Raw genomic sequence first — 20,197 nt, 5'->3', positions numbered from 1 at the left:
TGTCCTATTGCTGGGCGCCACCCAGCAGAGCCTGGTCCATCCTCTGAAGTCTCTCTTCAAATAGAGACAGGCGCTGATGGGGTCCCCTCTCAGTCGTCTCTTCTTGAGGCTGAACAGGCTCAACTCCCTCAGTCTTTTCTCTAAAAGAAGCCATGTTCCATCCCTCTGGTCCCCCATGGCTTCTCGGCAGCCTCTCTGCAAGTCTCCTCTCTCCCCAGCTGCCTCTAGGCCACCCAGGCACGGCCGCTTGGCGAGGTGAAGGTGTCACACAGCGAAACAAACACGGCAGCATTGAGCCATCAGTCTCTGTGAGGGGAAGAGGGGCGAGTGGCACCCCTGGGCTTGCTGCCCCTGGTCACCCGGCCCCGTTTTCCACAGTTAACTTCCTTGGTTTCTGCTTTTCTCCAGGTCAGCCAGCGAGTCCACAATCTCTGCAAAACACAAGGATGGCATTAACCAGCACAGAGGATTTGTGGTAGGCTTGTTTGGAATCGTTAAACAGATGAGAAGATGGCTTTCCCTCACTGATGACAACTGGGACATGCAGTCGCACTCTCCTTGGGCCAGCACAAACAGGCAGGGATTAGCAGGGGACAGGCCTGAGCAGACAGCACAGCCCAAACAGAAGTAGCTGTGTTTATGGAAACACCCTTGTGAGCGGCTGCAATAAACTATAAACTATCCTTCCAGCTCAGCACCACACAGTGGTAGGTGTTGGATTATGGTCATATTAGGGTAATAAAGCCATCCTGTTTCCTCAGTGTGACTTTGTCAACATCTCTAATGATATTTTGGTGTTTTCTTTTCAGCCAGGGCTATTCCCTGTGCCAGGGAGGTGCTGGTGGGAAATGGAAGCACACAGACATGGCACTCAGTGGTTTCTTGGGCACATTTCCCACATCTCTTGTATGGATCTGGTCCTATAGGATGGAGTGGATGAAATTGAAGGAAGTTTTCTTCCCTTAGACAGATGATATGACCTCTGTGACTTCAAACATGCCAAAAACGTTCCTCTATAATTTCCTGATGTTGCTGTTGTATCTCCTGATGAAGACCAGTTACTCGTCTGATCAGACACAAACCAGCTTCAGAGGCAGTGAAACTTCCCTGTCATCAAGCAATGCCCAAGACTGCAATTTACTGCTTAAAGCCCAAGGCAGGAAATGTTCCTGCAGAGTGTTGTGGCTGCTCCTCCGACTTACGGGATCTGCAGGACCTGAACAGGGATAACTCACAGACCCCTACTTCCTACCCCTAGTTGTCTGATAGGAAAAGCTACTTTTATGTGATGCCAAATGCACAAACAGCCTGGTGATTATTGTCATGGCATGGGTAAATAAATGTTAATGTGTGAGGTCTGGAACTGGGGGGCTTGTTAGCATAAAAAGGAAGGTGAAGGCAGGATCCCGAAACACAAAGCCAGGCAAATTCATATGGGAAGTAAGGGGCTAAGTGCCTGCTGAAATAGCTGATGGAAGGATGCAAAGGCCTGTGGAGGAGGTGTCTGGGACACTTACCCTCGGCAGAAGGGCGTTGGGAAGGGTCAAAGGCCCGGCACCGTTCAATGATTTTCCTCAGGTCTTTAGGACAATCTTCCCCAAGAGGTTCCCAGTAATGGTGACTGCAGATTTTCTCCACGATCTCCTCAGGAGTGCAGCCTGGACAACAAGTGCAAACAGGAGTGTCAGGATGGAGCTCTGCTGCCACAGGAGGGTGCTGGGGAGGAAACCCAGCACAAAGCCGTGCCAAGAGCCTGCCTGCAGCCTTTGGCAGGGAGAAGCCAGCAATGAAGTGGCCCAAACTCTGTCTGCAATGAATCCCACCGTATTTGGCATGACACTGTTGGGCTTCAGCAGAGCAAGATGTGTTTACGCTTAAATGCCCAGGACCATCCAATAGAAACAAAGATTATTTGCATGTTTGTGGTTTAAGCAGGTTTAATTACAGGCTGTACTCTACTATATTGTAGTTTCAGGAGAAGTTATGAAGCTGTCAAGCACACCAGGCACTGCCACTGGCACCCACATGGGAGGCTCAGGGAAGGAGCAGTGCCAGACAGGAGCCACACTGTGCCGTGTGGCTTTTATGCAGGGAACCAGATATTTCTGTCTCACCTTCAAATGGGATTTTGGAGGTTGCGATCTCTGCCAGAACGATCCCAAAGCTGGAAGGAGACAAGCAAGATTGTTAGTATTCATTCCACCATGTATTCCTCCCTTCTAGTGGAGAGGACTCTTTGGCTATGCCAACTGGAAGCATCTGCTTGTGAGTCCAATTAAACCTGGCCTCCTTCCATAGCTCAGCAGCTACTCTGCCAGACAGCTGCCTGCTCACAGGCATCTCCTGGGAGGGACAGACACACCTGTATATTTCACAGGGCCTCTTGTAAGGGTAGTTGATGTCTTTCAGGTTCTCTGGAGCGATGTAGGCCAACATAGAGACTTGTTTCCAGTCTTTCTTGGCTTTCCTCTTGATGGATGATTCTGTTTCACACAGCTCAAATCCTGACAACTGATTGAGAGAATGAGAGAGAGAAAAGGAGAAGTGGAAACCTGTGGTGCAGCTAGGGACTGCCCCAAGATGGAGAAAGCAGAGCGAGATGCCCTGGGCAGTAAAGGCTGGTGTGCAGCTGTGTGTGCTGCCCAGCACGAGTCTCCTCCTGCAAGCAAAAAAAAGAGGTGAAGGCAGGTGAATCACCTCAGCTTCAGCTCATTCCAGGCTGGATGCTTTAGGAACACTCACTTTGCTGATGATAAGACCAATATAGGGAGGTTTAAGTGCCTAAAGTCATAGGGGAGATGCCACTACCCCATTTTATCCTGGACCATCACAATTCCCTTCAGTGTTGGTGGAGGGAGACATCCACAAAACCATTTAAAACTCCCAAAAGCATTTCCAAGTGTGGTGCTTACCTTCACACAGTAATCCCCAGCCACCAGGAACTTGCTGCTGCAGATGCAGCCATGGAGTCGGGACTTCTCCCCTGTCTGGTGCAACCTGCAGATGGACGGGACCAAGGGCAACATGTGATGATGATGATGACGGACTGACCCATCCCCACCTCGGCACTTCCTCCTGCCGTGGAGGGGACTGACATGCAACCAGAGAAGCCAGCAGCTCTCTGCCTGTCTTGGTGGATCAACCCTGCCAAGCCAACCTTTCCAGCAGGTGCTGGAAGAGCTGCTGTGGGCAAAGCAACAAGCCTTGTGGATGAGCAGGAGCTGTAAGGAGAACTGCCATGCTGCAGGCTACTTCCAAATCTGCCCTGTGGATCTGGGGAAGGGGATTTACCCCTTCCAGGCCTTTGCAGGCTTGAAGCCAGATGTAGGGGACAGTGACCAGGGTAAATGGGAGCTACTGCATCCAAATCCACTACCTACCCCTACACCAGCCTCTCATCCCAGTGTCCCGAGGTGGTGTCACTGGGAATCAGTGTCTAACGGGATACCACAGCTTACTCTGAGATACCAGGAAGCTGCACTCAGCTTTTGGATCATCAGGTGAAGTTACTCACTGATTTATACAGGTGCTCACCTGTAAAGGCCTCTGGCAGCTCCCAGGGCCATCCGAATGCGGATATCCCAGGAAAGGTGCTGCTGCTTGTTCAGCACATCCCGCAGTGTCCCATGCTTACAGTACTCCATGACGATGGAGAAGCAGGGGCTCCCATCTGCAAGGCAAAATCATCCCACCTTGTGCCACCTCTTGGGAGGGGACCACAACAAGGCACGTGCCAGTAGCTAGCACTGGGGATGGCAGGGGAGGAAAAGGGTGACATGAATGTGACACCCCTACCGTTCTCCTCAATGCAGATCCCGTACATGCGAAGGATGTTTGGAGACTCAAACTTCTTCAGGGTCTGAATCTCCTTCTCAAAGATGTCTCTCACCTTGCTGTGGAAATGGACAGCATGGTGAGATCCCTGGAACAAGGCATGGCATAGTGCTGTGCCACCCGCCTGGGGCCACACTCGTTCCCACCCAGGACAACTCACACTGGGTCAGTGGTCAGTGGCCTCTTGAAGGTTTTGATGGCAACAGGGTACTTGAGGTACTCGCCCTCATAAAGGTCATAGCTCTCTGTGTCCTGCAGGTGCCTGTGGAAAGTGAGCTGGTCTCGCTTGATCTCAGTGATGTCTTCTCTTTTACCAACGTTGACCTTCTTCAAGCCTGCTCCCACCATGTGCCAGAAGGGAACAAGGGACACATTAGGCAGGGCTTGGGGGGAAAAGACACAGTGCACAGGATGCAGGTGGTGTGACACTGACTTACGCTCCATCTCACGAATGACTTTGTTCAGCTCACTTTTCATCCAGTCCATCTTGCTCTCCATACACTCCCTGTCGATGTAGATCTCCTCAAGCACATCTTTAGGCTCCTCAGTACCTAGGGATGGAAACAAGCAGAGGGTGGATGACTGTGTGATTTATTTTTTTCATGGTTTAAATGTCCCTTTGGCTCTTCATGGCGGTGGTCATCAAGCCAGAGCTAGGTAACAGCTGGAGAGAAGGGCCAACCACCAGTTGCAGGGAAGGAGGGTTTGCTAAATGCACTCACTTGCAATCACCTGGTCCAAGAAAGCTCTGTCATCCCTCAGGTCCTCAGCATCCTGCCTGCGACATGTCTTTGACTGGAAAGCTTCCAGGAAAGCCTGCTTCTGCTCTGCCTGCAGCAGGAGTGAGAGCCCCTGGGCAATGTCCTCCAGGCTTTCATTCACCCAGACAAACTCCTCACCAGTACTTCGGGCTCGCAGGAACTTCTGGATCCAGCTGGTCTGGCTGTATTTCATCACGAGTTTCTGGGCTTCCTCCAGTGCCCGGAGCAGCTTTTTCATCAGTTCCTCTTCATGGTGGGAGATGTGCTGTCGTGGCTGAGCCCTAAGGATCCTTACGGGCTCCAGCAGAATCTGGATGCGCTCCACAAGGCGCTGGCACTGGTGCTTACAGCACTTCACCTGCTCAAATTGGGCATGGATGGCCTGGGCCACAGAGAGGACCCTCTCCACGATGTCCATGCTTGCAGCAAAGGGCTTGGCCTTTGGGGATGTGGGCTGGTAGTGTCTGGTGAAGGTAAGCCTCAGGTGCTGCTCAGAGATGAGCCAGATGCAGGTCTTCCACGCCTTCCACCCTACGGAACAGCCTGATATGGCACACATCCTCCCCCAGCCGCTCACATCTCCAGCTGCTTTGCTTTCCCTGCTTTGCCTGCCACTGCAGCTGCTTGTGCAGACTGGAGCAGGCACATGCAGAGACAGAGGTAGCAGCGGTAGTGGCGCATCTTTCTCTGCATTAGCAAGAGATGTTTTGGCTTGATTTATGTACATTAATTTAGCATGAGCCATCCCAGAGAGCTTCCACCCAGAGGAGCTGGGACATCAGTGACCCAAGGAGCATCCCCCCAGCAGTATTCCTGGCTCTGGCCCCGCATCACCCTGGGATCCTGCCAACAGAGTTTGTATCTTTGGCTGTAAAGATCTATTTTCATTTCTACCCAATGTCTCTCTCTGTAGTCACCCATCTAATAAAGGTTTGTACATCTTCACAGCCCCAGCATCCCCAGCTGCTCCCCATAGCTCTGTTCTGCCCATTTAAGATTTTGATTTTACATCAAGCTCTTTCTATGCACTCAGCATCCCCAGAAGGATGGTGCCTGCTCCCCAGCCCTCATGCAGTTAGCAAGGACAGAAAACCACCCCTGTTGCAGGGAAATTAGCAGCAGCCCCTCGGATGCAGCCAATGCTAAGAGAGGGGTGCCAGGTTCTACTGGCTGGAAACGAGATGGAAACGCACCCAGAATCCAGCTGCAGCCACTCTCCCGTCCTCTTCAGGCTCTCTCCAGCACGGTCCCCAAGGAAGAATCTCATCCGCTTGCCAGGAGAAAGCCTCTGTTACCTGCTCCTGCTTGGCTGACCTCGGCTGCCTCCGCAGACTGGAGGGGCACGGCAGGACGAGCGCGGGTTTAAAGGGTGTCACAGCGGAAGGGACATTGTGCAACCCAGCTTCCCACGCCATCACAGCTCCCAGTTCCCAGAAAGCTACTTGGGGTATTCCCAAAGGCTGTATGCCCTTGTGCTGGGTTTTGCCTGATGGAAGAAGGAACTGCCCACAGGAAGTGCAGTGGGAAAAAGGGGATGGGGAAGTTGTGTGCCCCTGTATTCATGCTTCTGCTATTTTGAGCACCACTGCCCGTTCTGCTGTGCTGGCAGCTGTGGGAAGGTTTGCCCAGGGCACTGGGACACCCACAGCAAGGGCTCTGTGCCCTGCTGAACTTCCTGCATGCGCAGTGAGACCCTCCAGAGCACAGCCCTGCTCCTCTCCCCATCCCTGAGCCCCAGGAGCCCCCAGCACCAAAGGAGGTGGGCTGTGGGCACTGGTGCTGGAAACAGGGCTTGACCTCTGCTGGGAGTGCAGGAAGTTTTGTAGATGGCTTCGTCAGAGGGCCAGGCTGATTTTGGGAAACTCTGGGGTTCATGCGACGCTATTGCACAACTTCAGAGAAGTGAGTGGCAGCTTCTGCTTACCTAGAGCCCCAGCGTCACACAGGTTTGCTGAGAATATCCCCTGCAAATCTCCTACCTCACTGTGGCTGATGAGGGGAGCCAGGAATGGTGGCTCCAAGGGCCATCAGCACCTGGAAAGGGACTCATGAAGGGTGGGAGAGCAGACTTGTGAGCAGCCCTGGGGGATACATTTCCCAGACCCTTTTTAGAAAGTTTTATTTTTCAAAATATACAGTTTATTTACAATTGTAGTGTCTACAGTTTTACATATAAATTTATTTCAAACCTTTAAATATCTGCAGTAAACATTAGGGAAAAAGTAATAAAAAATAAAATCACAGGATCAGCAAAAAAGGCATCTCATAGTAATTGTTTTCATTGGAGTTTGAGTTTCAAGTAGCCAATGTCTATGAAAACCATGAACTTGATAAATCTGGCAGAGACATATGGGAGAACTGGTTAGAAAAAGGCACAATCCAGAGCTGTGGGACCCACCCCGAAAGGGCTGCAGGCCAAGAAAACCCTGTGTTGAGATCAGGCCGGGAGAAGGACCTAGGACAGGGAATCCCCTGGGCATGAGTTAGGCAATAGGGGTAACTGCAGCATGTTGGGTGCCCTGGGGAGAGGGCACCCCAGGAGAGACAGGGGCTCTGGCAAGGTGCCAGGGCAGAGGAGGGAGGGTGGCATCAGGCACTTCATCTTTCAGGCAGCAGATCTGCCCGTGCATCCATAGCCCGGAGCAGGAGGGCAGCGAGGTGGGGGCAGGAGTAGGAGAACCCTACAGCCTCCTCCTCCCCTTTCCTCACCATCCTCAGCCCCCCATCCCCTTGCCAGTGCCACAGCTGGACCATAGCACTCCACAGGGATGCTCCACTTTGGAGTCACTGCTGTGGCACAGCCCCCAGGAAGGGGGCAGGGACCAGCTGGCCTTGCTGGGGGCTGGGGAGGGACACCAGCCCCAGTGCAGGGGGCATGGCTGAGCACTGGGCTGGGGCTGTCAGTCCTCTTTCTTGAAGGTCTCCTCAGGGATGAGTGTCCGGAAAGGATAATCCCAGAAGCGTGTGCTGATGCCAAAACCTGTGGGCAGGGGAGAGAGAGTTCAGCCCACAGCACCACCATCATCAAGGTGTTGCAAAGGGTCTGTGTTAACTGGTGAGGGAGGAGTGCCCACATTTTGGGAAGGGAGGAAGGCAAAATGAAGACAAGGAGGAAGAGCAGAGGGAGCAGGAGCTGGCTGGGCCATGCCAATAAGCCCCATGGATGATAGCTTATCTGGATGGAGCGTTTTCTCCTAGGAAACCGGGCAAAGGGCAGGTTGAGCAAGCACTGGGCTAGGGAAAGTGTGGGGCGGATCTGGGGAAGCCCAGGGCCTCACCCTACACCAGTCAATGCCTCCCAACAGGAAGAGATGCTGCCCCGGGCAGGGAGAGGCATCCACATCCCAGCACCATGGGGGTTTGGCCTCTGCCCTGGCATTCCAGGCAGCACTGATGCCCACCAGTGAGACAGGCTGCTGCCTTCACCCCTGCGCTGCTCTGGCTCCCCATCCTCAACCTGGGAGCCAGAAAATATTCTCTGCTTCCCCAGCAGCGCAATGCTTGGTTCTCCTCATCCCATATCCCAAATATTTTGGAGCAATCAGCTGCACACATACAGGTAGACTGGATCTTTGACAGCCCTTGCCCCTGCCAGCATGCATGGGGAACATGGCGCTACCTGATTTTTGGTGTTCAAAGTGGTGCTTGACGTGATAAGCCTTCAGGCCATACAGGTAGGTGCCCTTTTTGGGTGAGCCGTAGTGGAGGTAATAGTGCATCATGTCGTAGATGATGTAGCCGCAGAGCCCCCCGACGAACACCGAGAGCCCCAGCACCTCGGGCAGCAGGAGCCGCAGGACACCGTAGAAGAAGCCGATCACCAGCGAGGCTGGCACAGGAGGGAAGACCAGGCGGGAGCTGTCGAAGGGAGACTGGAAGCAGAGAGGGACGGTGGGACAGGCAGCTCCTAGCTCACCCTACCTCCCCCTGCACATCCCTGCCAAGCATCAGGGAAACCCATCTGGGAGAAGCCAACAGCAAAAACCCTCCCCAAACTCGTGCCCGGTGGTGAGAGCAGCCCCCCATGCATGGCAAGGTGCCCAGGCAGGTGGTGGCTTTATCTGGCAGGTGCCCAAGCTCCACAGAGCCATTTCCTCAGCAAAGCTAGAGGGAGCCTATGGCTCTTTTGGCCTTCCCCCTTGCCCAATCACACAGCTTGAAAATTTAACTCCAGCTCCTGCAAGGCCGTTTTACAGCCCTCACTGGTATTGGGTAAGTGCCTCGCTTGGGATGCCAGCAGTCACACTGAACAGGCACGAACAGGCTCTGTCTGGGCAAAGGCCACACAGTAACAGGGTCCAGCGGGGCAAAGGCCACCATTCCCACGGCCCAGCAGGTGCCAGCGGAGGAGGGAGCTGTGACTCACCTTGTGATGCTGCCCATGCAGCAAGAAATGCAGGGTGATGAGATAGTAATTACTAGCGGGTGGCTTCATGTGGAAGACAAAGCGATGGATGAGGTACTCAAGCAGGGACCACAGGATCATTCCCAGGAGGAAGATGAAGGGGAAGTAGTATTTGTGGACGGGGATGGAGTACTCTACACAATGAGATGTGCAGTGGTCAGCAGGGCAGGCGATGTGTGGGTGCTTTTATCCATCACTATCCTCCCACTGGCATCAGGGATGCCCGGCTCTCCCTCCCACCACTCATCCACCTCCTGTCCTGAGCTTCTCTAGGGAGCAAACTGCCCAAGCTCTGCTCTAAACCACATTTTCCTTTGATTCCTATTAATTTACAGAAACAGCCAGCTTCTTGCTGCCTCAGGAAGACAGTGAGGGGAGCTCCCTGCATTCCAGATTCCAACAGGGGCTTGGATGTGCACTCTAGGGACTGCGTCACCATTACAAAGCTACTTCACCCACCAGAACAAGGCAGGAGGGACCTTAGTTGCACAGGCAGCATTTGTGACAGTAAAACAGTGCTGTTGGTGTTGGTGGTTTTTTTTTGGGGGGAAAAAGAATAGACTTGTTGGGCACTTTCCCCCGCAGAACATTTTTCAGCCACCTCCTTCTTTCAGAGCTGGCTTCCAGCCCTGTCTCCTTCCTAATAAAATTTGGATTCCCCCAAAACCTGCTTATTTTTAGGAAAAAAAAAACGCACAAAACTTGGCAGCAAGGTGCTGAATGCCACAAGGAGCAGGGAGTGCCTGTGCAGCCAGCGCTCCCCACCCCACAGCTGGGCACAGCTGGCACTGGGTGGCACCTTGCAAAAAAAATAGGGAACCCAGCAAAAAAGGAAAAAAAAAAAAAAAGACAACAAAGAAGACAGCCTGCCCCGGCCACGCTTGTTGTTCCCGGGGGAGCAGGGAGCAGACAGTGGGAGATTCAAGGGCAGGCGCTTCGGGCAAACAAGCCTCGCACTGTGAGGCGCCGGCGGCGCTGAGAGCCGGGTTTGTTCGCCCGCGTTCAGCCGCGGCCCGGGGTGGGCGGCAGCGGCGATTGGAACACACCCCAGCACCGGCAGGGCTCGGTTTTGGGGACTGAGGGAACGGAGGCAAGAATGAGCAGACTGCAGCCCAGGTCAGCGGGATCTGTGCCTCTACTGATCTCCTGGGCGAATCTTGTGGTGAGAAGAAGGGAATGGAAGTGGGCAAGCACAGGTGGCTTCATGCAGGGGACATGCTGGGCGCCACAAGGGAGAGGTGCTGACGTGCTGCTCTTGCATGTGGCTTGTGGTGAGCACGTACAGAAGGGGGGATGAGGAAGGGATGCAGGTCTCCACCCACCCAGGGCATTCCTGCCCCTGGGCCCAGAGTGGGGTCAGTAATGGAAGCCCAAAGGCTTTGCTGCTGCTCGTACCTGTGGTGAAGGAGGAGAAGAGCCTGGTGTTGCCCTGAGCAAGGGAGGTGTAGCTGACCCAGCTGAGATAGAGCACCACGGGCGTCCATACCATGAACACCACGTACCTATGGGGTAGAAGGAGATGTCAGAGGAAGCGTCCTGCTGGCTGGTGAGCTGTCCCCCGCTCCTGGGGCAGGCACCATCCAGGGCAGAGTGCAGACCCTGTGAGCTCACCATGCTGTCTTGGAGAGGAACTCAAGGAAATCCGAGTGGAAGAGGCGGATGGGCCGATCCACAGGCTGGTGCACCCACTCGTCGTACTTCTCCCCTAAGTAGCCCACCTGCCACAGCAAGGGCTTCTGCCAGTCTACCAGGTCCTGAGGGAGTAGACAGTGGTTGTAGTGCTGTGGAACCCACAAACCATCCCAGTACCAGGCACAAAGCTGAGCTGCTGCTGCAGGCTTTTGGGCTGCAAACCCCCTCCCATGCCCCAAGAGCAGTTGCTTCTGGTTCAAGGTGCCCTGAGCTCCCCACAAGCACCAGCACAGGGCAGACAAAGGGCCAAACACACATCAGCCCCAGGGCTTAGCTCACCCCTGTGCCACCAGGTACCTGCCAGTGGATCAAGGTGAAGGTGGCTGTACCCAGACCTGGGTCAGCATCAGACCCTGATAACTGAGGCTCTTTGCCTCTCGAGCTGCCAAGATTAGATAGCGAGCAGTGATACTGCCCAGCAGAACACCTCTGGTGGCACACGGATCCCATCCCCATGGCACTGCCTCAGCCAAGGACATTTCTCCTTGTGCAAAGGACACATGGGACGGCCACAGCTGTTTGGGCACCCCAGTGAGGAGCAAAGAGGGAAGGGATGGGGAGCAGGGATACAGGATGGGAACACAGACTCCAGCAGTGCTGCTGTGCATGGCTGAACTCAGGGGCAAGAGTAAGAAGGGACCTGTGAGGGTACGCATGTTGGCATGGCATGAAAATAGGGAGGCACAACTGGCAGCACCACCTCTGCCACTGCTCAGCATCCCTGGACACATCTTCTGCTGGCCTGGCCAGATAAGCTGGATTCTTGGTCCCACCCCTATGCCAGGACTGAAACCACGCTTGCCTGGCCAAGCCCCGGGCCTGGCAGATCTCCTTGGGCTGCTGGTGCCACACAGCACTGGCACAGCAATCTGGCACCTGGGGTTGTGCTGCCAGTGGTGGGGATGGCTCAGTTCAGGGCACCCCAGGCAAGGATTTGGGGTGGCTGTGGGCATTTTGGGGGCTCTGTTGCAGGCAGGGATGAACACAATCACACAAGGAGGGGAAACAAACCCAGCTGGTGCATGGGATGAGAACAGAGCCATTCTCCAGTGGGGAGGTAGGGGGAAAGTTAAAGCAAAAAGGTCACTTGGAAATGGCACATTCTCTTTTAAAGGTGCTCAGTGATAAAATATTAATTTGGGGGGTGAAAGATATTCTCCTGCTCTAAAAAAAATCCCCCAGCTTTCTACAAGATAAAAGCATGCTCACCAACCAGCTGGGACCATGCAAGACATGGTGACCAGATGGTGCTATGGAGGGCAGGGACAGCCAAAGGCACCTTGGGGACAAATCCCCACTGTGGCAGGGCAGGAAGCACCCTGCACACACAGGGAACACCCTGCCCAGGCTGGGGAATCCCTTACGACTGCTCAGGCAAGGGGAAAAAAATAAATAAAGTAATAAAATAAAGAAAGAAAGAAAGAAAGAAAAGCAAGCAAGGTGTGGCTTGGCAACATTTCCCTCTGGAAGGGCACAGCCGCTGTCAGAGAAAGGCATCTCTCCCATGCTGCTGCAATGGGAGCCTCCCAGCGTGGCCACGCCTGTGCAATAAAGCATGAGCAATGCCATCCACACCAGGAGAAAGGGCAGAAGTGGCTGGAGCAGCTTGGCTCTCTCACGCCATCCCTCCCATCCAACAGGCCAGCAGAAATCCAGTACTCATGCAGGGAAGAGGAGACCTGGTGTTTCCCAAGAGCACTCTGGCAAACAGTGCGCTGGAGAAACTCCAGAGCTCTTACCGTCTCCACATCCACTGTTCTGTAGCAGAGATCTGTCTGCTCTGGAGTCTGGGCTGCAGCAACCACCTCCTTCTCATCCACTGTCTCAGAGAGGCTCTGAAAAGAAGGAAAACTCTGTGGTGAAGCACCAGTGGTGGATTCAGCTGGGGATAGTGATGGCTGTAGCACTCAGGGGTATGGCCAGAGTGAGCTCCTGCCTGCTAAACAAATATGGGGAAAATTCTGGTGAATTTAAGTCAGTCAGTTCCTGCAGAGCAGGTTTCCTGAGGGAAGCAGCTGCCAGTCAGCTGCCCTGCCCTTCGGACTGAGCATCGTGGGCTCAGGGCTCTTTGGAAACCTCCTCTCGAGCCCAGTGTTTGGAATACCCTGCCCATGGCCAGGACAGCATGGGTGCTTCAGAGTGGCAGTGCAGAAACTCTGGGCCCTGGGGCAGCATTTTCTCCTGCAAACAGGCAGTGCCATAGCAGAGGTCACCTTGCCACTACCAGTAAAGCAAGGGGCATTGCTGGGTTAGTGCTCCCTCCACCCACCCCACTGATCTCCAACAAAAGCCCAGCTTGGCTTTTTGGTCCTTCAGAAAGCTGGGCTGGCAGCCCTAGGGAGTGTGGTACAGCTGGTGCCACCACCCTGGCTGTGGGCACAAGGAAAAACACAGAAGGAGGGACCTTGTCCAAGGAAAAAGGCAAAGTGTCCTTCGCAGGGTGACACTGGGCTGGGTGCCTTTGCCATGGGCTGTGGAATATGAGGTGGAATTTGGTCGCAGCTCAGGAGAGCACGTTGAGGCACAGGGGATGCACGGGTACAGTGGTGGCAGGATGAAGACCCAGTTGCAGTCCCACTGGCAGGGCGGGCTGAGAAACAGGAGAAACCTGCCTTGTCTGATGCTTGGAAGCAAACACATTGCCAGCTGCCAGCTCCAGCCTCCTTCCTTCAGCTGTGCCAGCTCCGGCGCCAGCCGTGCCGCTGGTGGGGGGCTCGGTGAGGTTGCAGCCGTGCCCATGCAAACCCCAAGGCAGCCGTGCCCCCTGGCAGCAGCGCCCGCTCCCCGTGCAGGACGTGCCAAACATGCCTTTTCTCCCGCTTTGTCACCCTGAGTTACCCATTAACCCGGAGCAGGGGACGGCGTGGCCCGGCAGCCGCGGCACAGCCGTGCCCGACGGGGCTTCCAGCTGTGCCGCTTCCAGAGAGGAAGGATTTTCTCCCGACTCCTCAATGGATGCTCTCCCCATTGCTCCAAGAGGGATGCACTGCCACCCTATTGAAGAGAATACCACCCTGGCAGCTGCAGGAGAGCCAGATGCAGGAAAACCAGTGTCACCTTGCCAGGATGTCAGGACTTAACTCTGTGCCTTGCTGGGGACACCGAGGCAGGGCTCAGGCACTGTTTACCGATGGCAGGCACTCCTTGCAAGCTGTGCTCCCAACCCCATTTTTCGGGCTAGCCGGATTTCAAGCCTTATTCTGCTGGTACAGGAACTGCATTACCCGGCTCTGAGGCAGCCCCTTGCTTAGAGCAGGGGGTAGGGAAGGACAGGGGATATTTCCAGCCAGTATTTCCAGGCTGGAATCCCACTGGCATCAATTTTACTGCAGGCAGAGCACCGATATGAGCTGATGCCATGTACCACCACACCTCTCTGTGAGGATTCCCACTGCTGTTTTCCATGCTGCACACCCTGTCCTTCAGCCAGACATTCCAAAGCCCTAGGGCAGATGGGATGTCTTAAAATCCAGCAAAGCATGGTGGATTTATGGTTTTTCCTCTGCCCTGCAGGTGCTTTGGAAGAAAATTTGGCTTTAAGAGAGCGAAACAGCTTATCCATGCCCTGAGAAATGGGCTGGTGCTCTCCACCTTCGCGCTTGCACCACAACCTAGCCAGCAGCAGGAAGGATGCTTAAGAAAGCTGGGCTGACGCAATGCCCGGCACCGCTCCTCCCTTTTCCGAAATGTTCACACACCTCCAGTTCCCCTGCCCATGGATGCCTGAGCACCGTGTCATGGCTGGAGGCTTCCCGGTCCTCCCAGGTCAGGGAGATGGACTGGGGGGCTCAGTCCATCCCACAGCACATCCCACCTCACCACTAGCACCTGGGCTGGGTGACATCAGTGAGGTGCCATTGCCCTGTTTGCTATGGCAGCTCCCTGTCAGCACCTGAATCATCTCCTACCCCTCCTCTTCCTCAGCTGGGGAGCAGGAGGAAGGCTCTCCTCTTGTTCACCTTGGGGCTGGCACTGAAAGGACCGGGAGCTGTGTCGCAACCAGGATGCAAACCACCCCGGCATGTCCCAACTGGCTCCCCAAAAAGTGGCCTGTTCCTGCCTGCCCCAAGCATGCAGGCCCTGCTGAGATCACGCCCCATGGGACCTGAACCAGTGCTGGGGCTTTTGCCCATTCTCCTCTAAATAGGAGGTGGGTTGGGAGGAGGCTGAATGGCTGTGCTGAGCTGGGCTCTGCTGTCACCTGTGCGTGGTGAAGATGTATCTGAGCTGTCCCCAGGCAAACAGGTCCTGCCAGGGAAGATGAACAAGGGGGCTGATGTAAGGAAGGGAAAGTTAACGCCTACAAGGCACTGCACCTGTAATGAGCAGCAGTCCCAGTAAGGTGCTGCTGGTACACACAGGGCCAAACACCCAGGGCACGGCATGATCCAGTGACTGGGTGACCCAGCATCCACCTGTGAGCATCTGGCTGCCCTGCGTGGGTCACACAGGGAGCTCAGCACTGGTCCTGCACCAGCGGGAGAGCACTGGCTGTGCCACCCCAGTGCTGTCCTGCATCAGGGCTTGGGGCATTAAAAGAACAAAATCCAGCTATGATGTGAGCTACAGACAGAAGGGGTGGTCCAGCACGGGGTTCAGTGTTCTTGGGACACAGGCAGAGAAGCTGGAAACCTCCCCCTGGCCCAAACAGGGCCATACTGCCTGCAGACAGCTGCTCTGCCAAAAGCCTGGACCTGGGGGTATTTTCCACCCATTTACCCAGTGAGTCAAACCCCAGAGGAGTCCTACCATACCTCTGCATTGCTTCACAGCCTCCAGCACCTTCACTGAGCTCCTCAGAGGTGTCCACATGGGACAAGCTCTGTTGGCAGTACAGGTACAGGCATGTAGCATGAGGACACCCCAGGAGGTGCAGAGAGCCCAAGCAAGGTGCTGGCTTGTGGGGGCACCATCCCAGCAGCACTGTCCCACCAGCACTGTGGTCTGTGTTCTCTGGCTGGCAGAGCCCCACAGGGCTGTGTCTTAGCCCATTAAACCCTGGGTGCAGCAGGACTATTAAAAGGAGGTGAATTTATCTCCTAATCATAGTAGCAATATAAAAAGTGACTTCTTGTTGCATCACCCCCAAAGAGGTGCCCCAGGTGTCCCGCCTACGTCCAAGCGTGCTCAAGCTGGGATGCAAAGCCAGGGCGAGCCTGATGTGCAGCAATACAGGCAAGAGGAAGAGAAGGACACTAAACCTGAGAAGGATGGAGGATTCACTGTGACTCACAGCCACATCATGCACCCCAAAGAGGCTGTGATGAAAGTCCCTCATTGCTCAAACTGGAAGGGTAATTAGATGATCCAGTTCCCTTCTAGCGAGGCTGTTAAAATGCACTGTCTAGTTTAGGTAATTACTGGTACTCGCTTTGATCTCCCCTATATGTCCTGCTTGCATAGATAAAATGTTTAGGGATTAATTTGTCCTTAGCCAAAAAGATTTGGGTGATGCAGAAAAGGAACCCGTGGCCAAAGGAGAGAGCCACAGGAAGGGGCATGGAGAGGCCAGTGGAATGAAGGCTGGATCTTATCTTCTTTATCTCTCCTGCATTAACACCTTTTTCCCCCTTTCCAAAATCCTGGAAATTCCTGAGGGAAGCAGGGGAGGATGCTGGATGCCTGTGGGCATTCTGAATCCCTCAGCATGGGGATGATGCAGCTCTGGGAAATCCAACGGGCAAGGAGAGGCACTGGCAAAGCTGTGGAGATCTGGAATCCAACTGGGGAAATGTAATACTTCCTCCAAAGAGCTGTTTGGGCTACACCTGCCCCAAAGCACCCAAAGCATGAACCCAAGCACTACCAAGGACATCGCCTCTCCCCAGAGAGGATTTTTGGGGGTGGGGAGTAGTGCAGAGCAGCTCACACATCAATGCATGCTGGACACGGCCTCACCATGCAGCAGGCAGCTCTAATCCCTCCCCTGTGTGTTACAGGCTGGGATGGTTTATCTGGCACCAGGCAGCGTCTGATTTCCCTGCGCCCTGGCGTTATCACGCCATGTATTTGCATTGGGATGGTGGCAGCTCCCCTCGGCACGAGAACCCGTTTGTCCGGTACCTTCCTTCGCCCCAGCCCGCTGGGCTCGTCACGCCTGCGAGGAGGCGGCGGCTCAGCGAGTGTCCCAACAGAGGAGGTGCCATGGCCGGGATCCGTCCGGGGAAAATGCGGGCATTGCACCGAGGCTGAAACAAAGCCCTGTCTGTGGCGCTGGGGCCGAGACTGCGCCCTGGGGAGGACACCCAGCGAGAGCAAACAACCAGCCGGAGGAACCGGCCGGTCACTGACCCCGCTGGGATGTCTAGAGGGGAACTGCTGGGCTGGTGAAGGGGGCTGGGCTGGCCCCGCTGCTCAGCATCCTGCCCACGGCGTGCTGGTGAGGGCTGGTAATGGATAGGAGTGCCCAGAGGCTGCGGAACTTTCCCAGGGAAAGCTCTCCCTTCTGCCAGGACAGCACGGGACGGGCACAGTGGGGACAGAGCCGTGTCCTGTGCCCCACATCAGGCAGTCAGGGAGATGGCTGGGCTCCTCTCCTCAGCAGTGGCTGCTCACCACTGGCAAACCCCAGTGCCCAGCATCTTGGTCCCTGGTTGAGTGCTGACAGTGCCAGGAAGGGTGTCCTGTCCCATTGTCCACTCCGTGCCATACAGTCCTGCTAAAACTGACACTGAGCTCCATCTCCTGCATCCCTCCAAAGACCCCAACACCTCCATGCCACGCTGGCACCGCAGATCCACCCATCAGCCCTGCTTCCTAGCGTGGCCAGGGAGGAATGTGGCCGTGGAGTGGGACCCTGTAGGTACCCAGCTCTGTGCACTTGGCACCCTGTGGGCCTCAGGGTCCCCTGCACCTCAGACCCCAGAGGACTCCTGGGAGCCAGGAGGCACATGGGACCTTGGCACCCTGCACACCTCAGGCACCACCCATGCAAGATCCCAGGAGCCTCAAATATCCTCTGTCCCCTTCACCCCTCATGCCCTGTAGATCCCAGACCCTACAGAGCCTGATCCTATGGGTCCTGTCCTGCTCAGACCCAACACACACCATGTCCCATACAGCTCCATCTGAGATCTGGGTGCACTAAACACCTTATATGCTACATGCACCCCAGAAACTTCATGCCATGTACACCCCAAAGCCTATCCAGCCTCTGAATGTCCTGAACAGCTTGGACGCTGAGAAGCCTGAACCTGGAGTGCCCTACAGACCCTCTATGGCTCAGAGCCTGCACAGTTTGGATCCAGGGTGCCTTGCACATCTTAGTCTCCACACACTCTGGACTTGAGATGCTCTATAAACCCTGCATTGCTCAGATCCCGGAGAGCACAGACCTGGGGCACCCTATCAAAACTCGATCCAGGACCTGGGGCACCCTATAATCTCGGTACATCCCAGTCCCGGGACATGGGATACCCTACAGAAACGCTGTACATGGTCCTGGGACCATAGAGAGACCCTGTACCTCCTGCGATCAGGGCACTCTGTACAGACCTGCACATCCTGGAGTAGCACCTGGGGCACCCTACAGCCTCTGCATCTGCCAGTTCCGGGACGTGGGGCACCCCATAGCCCTTGTTCACCCTGGACCCGGCACCTGAGGCACTCTGCAGAGCCTGTATATGCCCCCGGGTTCCCCTATAGCCCGTCCCCCTCCGGTCCCGCTTCGGCCCCGCGGCGGTACCTGCTCGTCGCCGGGCTCTATCTCCCCCACGTAGTACTGCTCCAGCCAGCGGCGGGCGTTCTCCGAGTGCCGGTGGGGCGGCCCGTCCAGCGCCGCGCTCACGTCGGTGCCGGCCCGGCGGCGCAGCAGCTGCTCCCCGCCCGGGTGCAGCCGCACGAAGCCGCTCAGGTCGTAGAGGCGGCGGTGGCAGGAGACCAGGCAGGCGCCCTGCGCGCAGCGCGCCCGCACCTCGGCGGCGCTGAAGGACCGCGGCCCCGCCGTGGCCATGGCCCCGCCGCCGGTCCCGGTCCCCGTCCCGGTCCCCGTCCCCGTCCCCGTCCAAGTCCCCGTCCCGTCCCGCCGCCGCGCTCTGCCCGCACCTGCTCATCTGCATACATGCATATGCAGCCAGGCCACGCCCCGGGCCGCGCCCCGCCGCAGCCCATTGGGCAGCCATGGACGGGTGGGGCACGGTTGGGGTGGGGAGGCTCCGCCCCGCCGCAGGTACCCTGGAAAGTGGGAATGAGGCATCCCTGGAGAGGAGGGAGCACAGGGCACCCAGAGGGTGAAGGGGGAAATGAGGCGTCCCCAGGGGAGGGGAGTGTGGCCCCCAGGGGCCCATGGGTATGGTCAGGGAGGGGGAATGGGGGGTCTGGGCAACCTTGGATGGGTTATGGGGGGCACTGGGGTACCCCGGGGTGGAACTGGAGTATGGGCATGGCAGGGGCAGGGATGAGGCTGCGAGGGCATCCTGGGGTGGTAGCTGGGTAGGGCACTCCTGGGGGAATCACCCTTCCCAAGTTACCAATCCCCTTCCAAGGTCCTCGGTGGCCAAGGCAGGGGACACCCCAGTCCTGGCTCAGAGTGCCCTAGGAGAGCAGGGTCCTTCCTGGGGTCACACAGAGGTCAATTCACCCCAGTGTCACTTGCTGCCAGGCATCACACCCCCTTCCCAGCTGTTTGAAGATACATTTCAGTATTTAATTAAATTTGCAATTAGACAGGGGGACAGGAGGCAGTCCCAAATACCCCGAAGAATCACAGCCAAATAATTAATAAAGAATGACAATAAAGGGAGTTCCCCATGCATTTTTTTGGGAAAATTTCCCTCTGAAGTGTGGGGGGCTGCTTTGGGGTGACACCCTTGACCACAGGGGCTGGCCACGTGCCAGCAAATTTGGCATTGCCAGCCACACTGGGCTGCAACCAGTGATTAAGGTGGGGTTTGCCATCCCAGGAATGGGGAGCCCCCCCAGCCCCACCTGTAAGGGTGGGTCATCACACCACCTCAGCCCCCCGGCTTTGGGGTGCTGTGGGGCGCAGGCCAGGCGTTCACTGAGGCCTTTAATCAAGGTGGATGCAAAACCTGCTGTGGCAGTCGGCATCGGCTCCACCTTCCCACCGGCTCCTGGCACAGCCCTGCCACCCGCCTGGGGGAAAAGTCCTTTTTTGGGTGGGCAGATTGATTTTGCAGATCTGAATGAGCTGGGGCTCTCAGCTGGAGGCCACTGCACCCAATTCCAAACCAGAGACCCCAGACTCCAAGCATGCTCAGGTGCAGTGGCCACTATCTCTTTGTGGGGTGCTGGAGGAGAGGGAGGGGACACCTGGCTGTGACCCCATCTCACAGTCTCCACTGGCTGCTCCTGCTTGTGCAGCCCAGCCCTACCATGGGTTTTGGGGCCACAGGCTGCCAAGGGCCACCCTCTGTAATCACCACTCATGGCAGAAGTGGGTCCAGCCTTTGCCAGCCCACAAAGCTGCCAGATGACCTGTGGGTCCCTGCTGCCATCTTCTCCCAAGCACACAGAGAGCTGTGGTCCTCAAATGTGCCACAGCAGG

The 20,197-nt window shown here is 55.9% G+C and overlaps 2 protein-coding genes across 3 annotated transcripts; both read right to left on the bottom strand.

The window, feature by feature from the left end:
- Window positions 1-332: 332 nt before the first annotated feature.
- Window positions 333-5,121, bottom strand: MLKL (mixed lineage kinase domain like pseudokinase). Of its 2 annotated transcripts, XM_068202847.1 has the most exons (10): window positions 4,557-5,121; window positions 4,272-4,385; window positions 3,995-4,169; window positions 3,796-3,893; window positions 3,535-3,670; window positions 2,913-2,997; window positions 2,363-2,511; window positions 2,115-2,164; window positions 1,518-1,658; window positions 333-431 (listed from the first exon to the last, which is right to left on the bottom strand). In XM_068202847.1, the coding sequence occupies exons 1-10, from the start codon at window positions 5,011-5,013 to the stop codon at window positions 379-381; spliced, it is 1,458 nt and encodes a 485-aa protein (XP_068058948.1). In that variant the 5' UTR covers window positions 5,014-5,121; the 3' UTR covers window positions 333-378. The 2 variants fall into 2 exon arrangements, with proteins under 2 accessions (XP_068058948.1, XP_068058947.1); XM_068202846.1 differs by having other exon boundaries at window positions 3,995-4,385.
- Window positions 5,122-7,361: 2,240 nt separating this feature from the next.
- On the bottom strand, window positions 7,362-18,722 carry FA2H (fatty acid 2-hydroxylase). Its single transcript, XM_068202843.1, has 7 exons — window positions 18,377-18,722; window positions 12,432-12,527; window positions 10,612-10,754; window positions 10,396-10,502; window positions 8,962-9,134; window positions 8,215-8,467; window positions 7,362-7,575 (listed from the first exon to the last, which is right to left on the bottom strand). The coding sequence occupies exons 1-7, from the start codon at window positions 18,641-18,643 to the stop codon at window positions 7,496-7,498; spliced, it is 1,119 nt and encodes a 372-aa protein (XP_068058944.1). The 5' UTR covers window positions 18,644-18,722; the 3' UTR covers window positions 7,362-7,495.
- Window positions 18,723-20,197: the final 1,475 nt, after the last annotated feature.

Source organism: Anomalospiza imberbis, chromosome 12 (assembly GCF_031753505.1).
Source record: "Anomalospiza imberbis isolate Cuckoo-Finch-1a 21T00152 chromosome 12, ASM3175350v1, whole genome shotgun sequence".
NCBI lineage: Eukaryota > Metazoa > Chordata > Aves > Passeriformes > Viduidae > Anomalospiza > Anomalospiza imberbis.
This window is presented reverse-complemented; position numbering and strand designations above follow the sequence as displayed.

Bases quoted from the DNA above. Each gene is read 5' to 3' on its own strand.
- FA2H (XM_068202843.1), bottom strand. From the start codon at position 18,643: ATGGCCACGGCGGGGCCGCGGTCCTTCAGCGCCGCCGAGGTGCGGGCG. The intron at 10,755-12,431 runs GTAAGAGCTCTG...CTACTCCCTCAG, and splicing joins GAACAGTGGATGTGGAGACG to GACCTGGTAGACTGGCAGAA. The intron at 8,468-8,961 runs GTGAGTCACAGC...CTCTGCTTCCAG, and splicing joins TGCATGGGCAGCATCACAAG to TCTCCCTTCGACAGCTCCCG.
- MLKL (XM_068202846.1), bottom strand. From the start codon at position 5,013: ATGGACATCGTGGAGAGGGTCCTCTCTGTGGCCCAGGCCATCCATGCC. The intron at 2,998-3,534 runs GTGAGCACCTGT...GTCCATCTGCAG, and splicing joins GCTGCCAGAGGCCTTTACAG to GTTGCACCAGACAGGGGAGA. The intron at 2,165-2,362 runs GTGTGTCTGTCC...GTCTCCTTCCAG, and splicing joins AGGCCCTGTGAAATATACAG to CTTTGGGATCGTTCTGGCAG.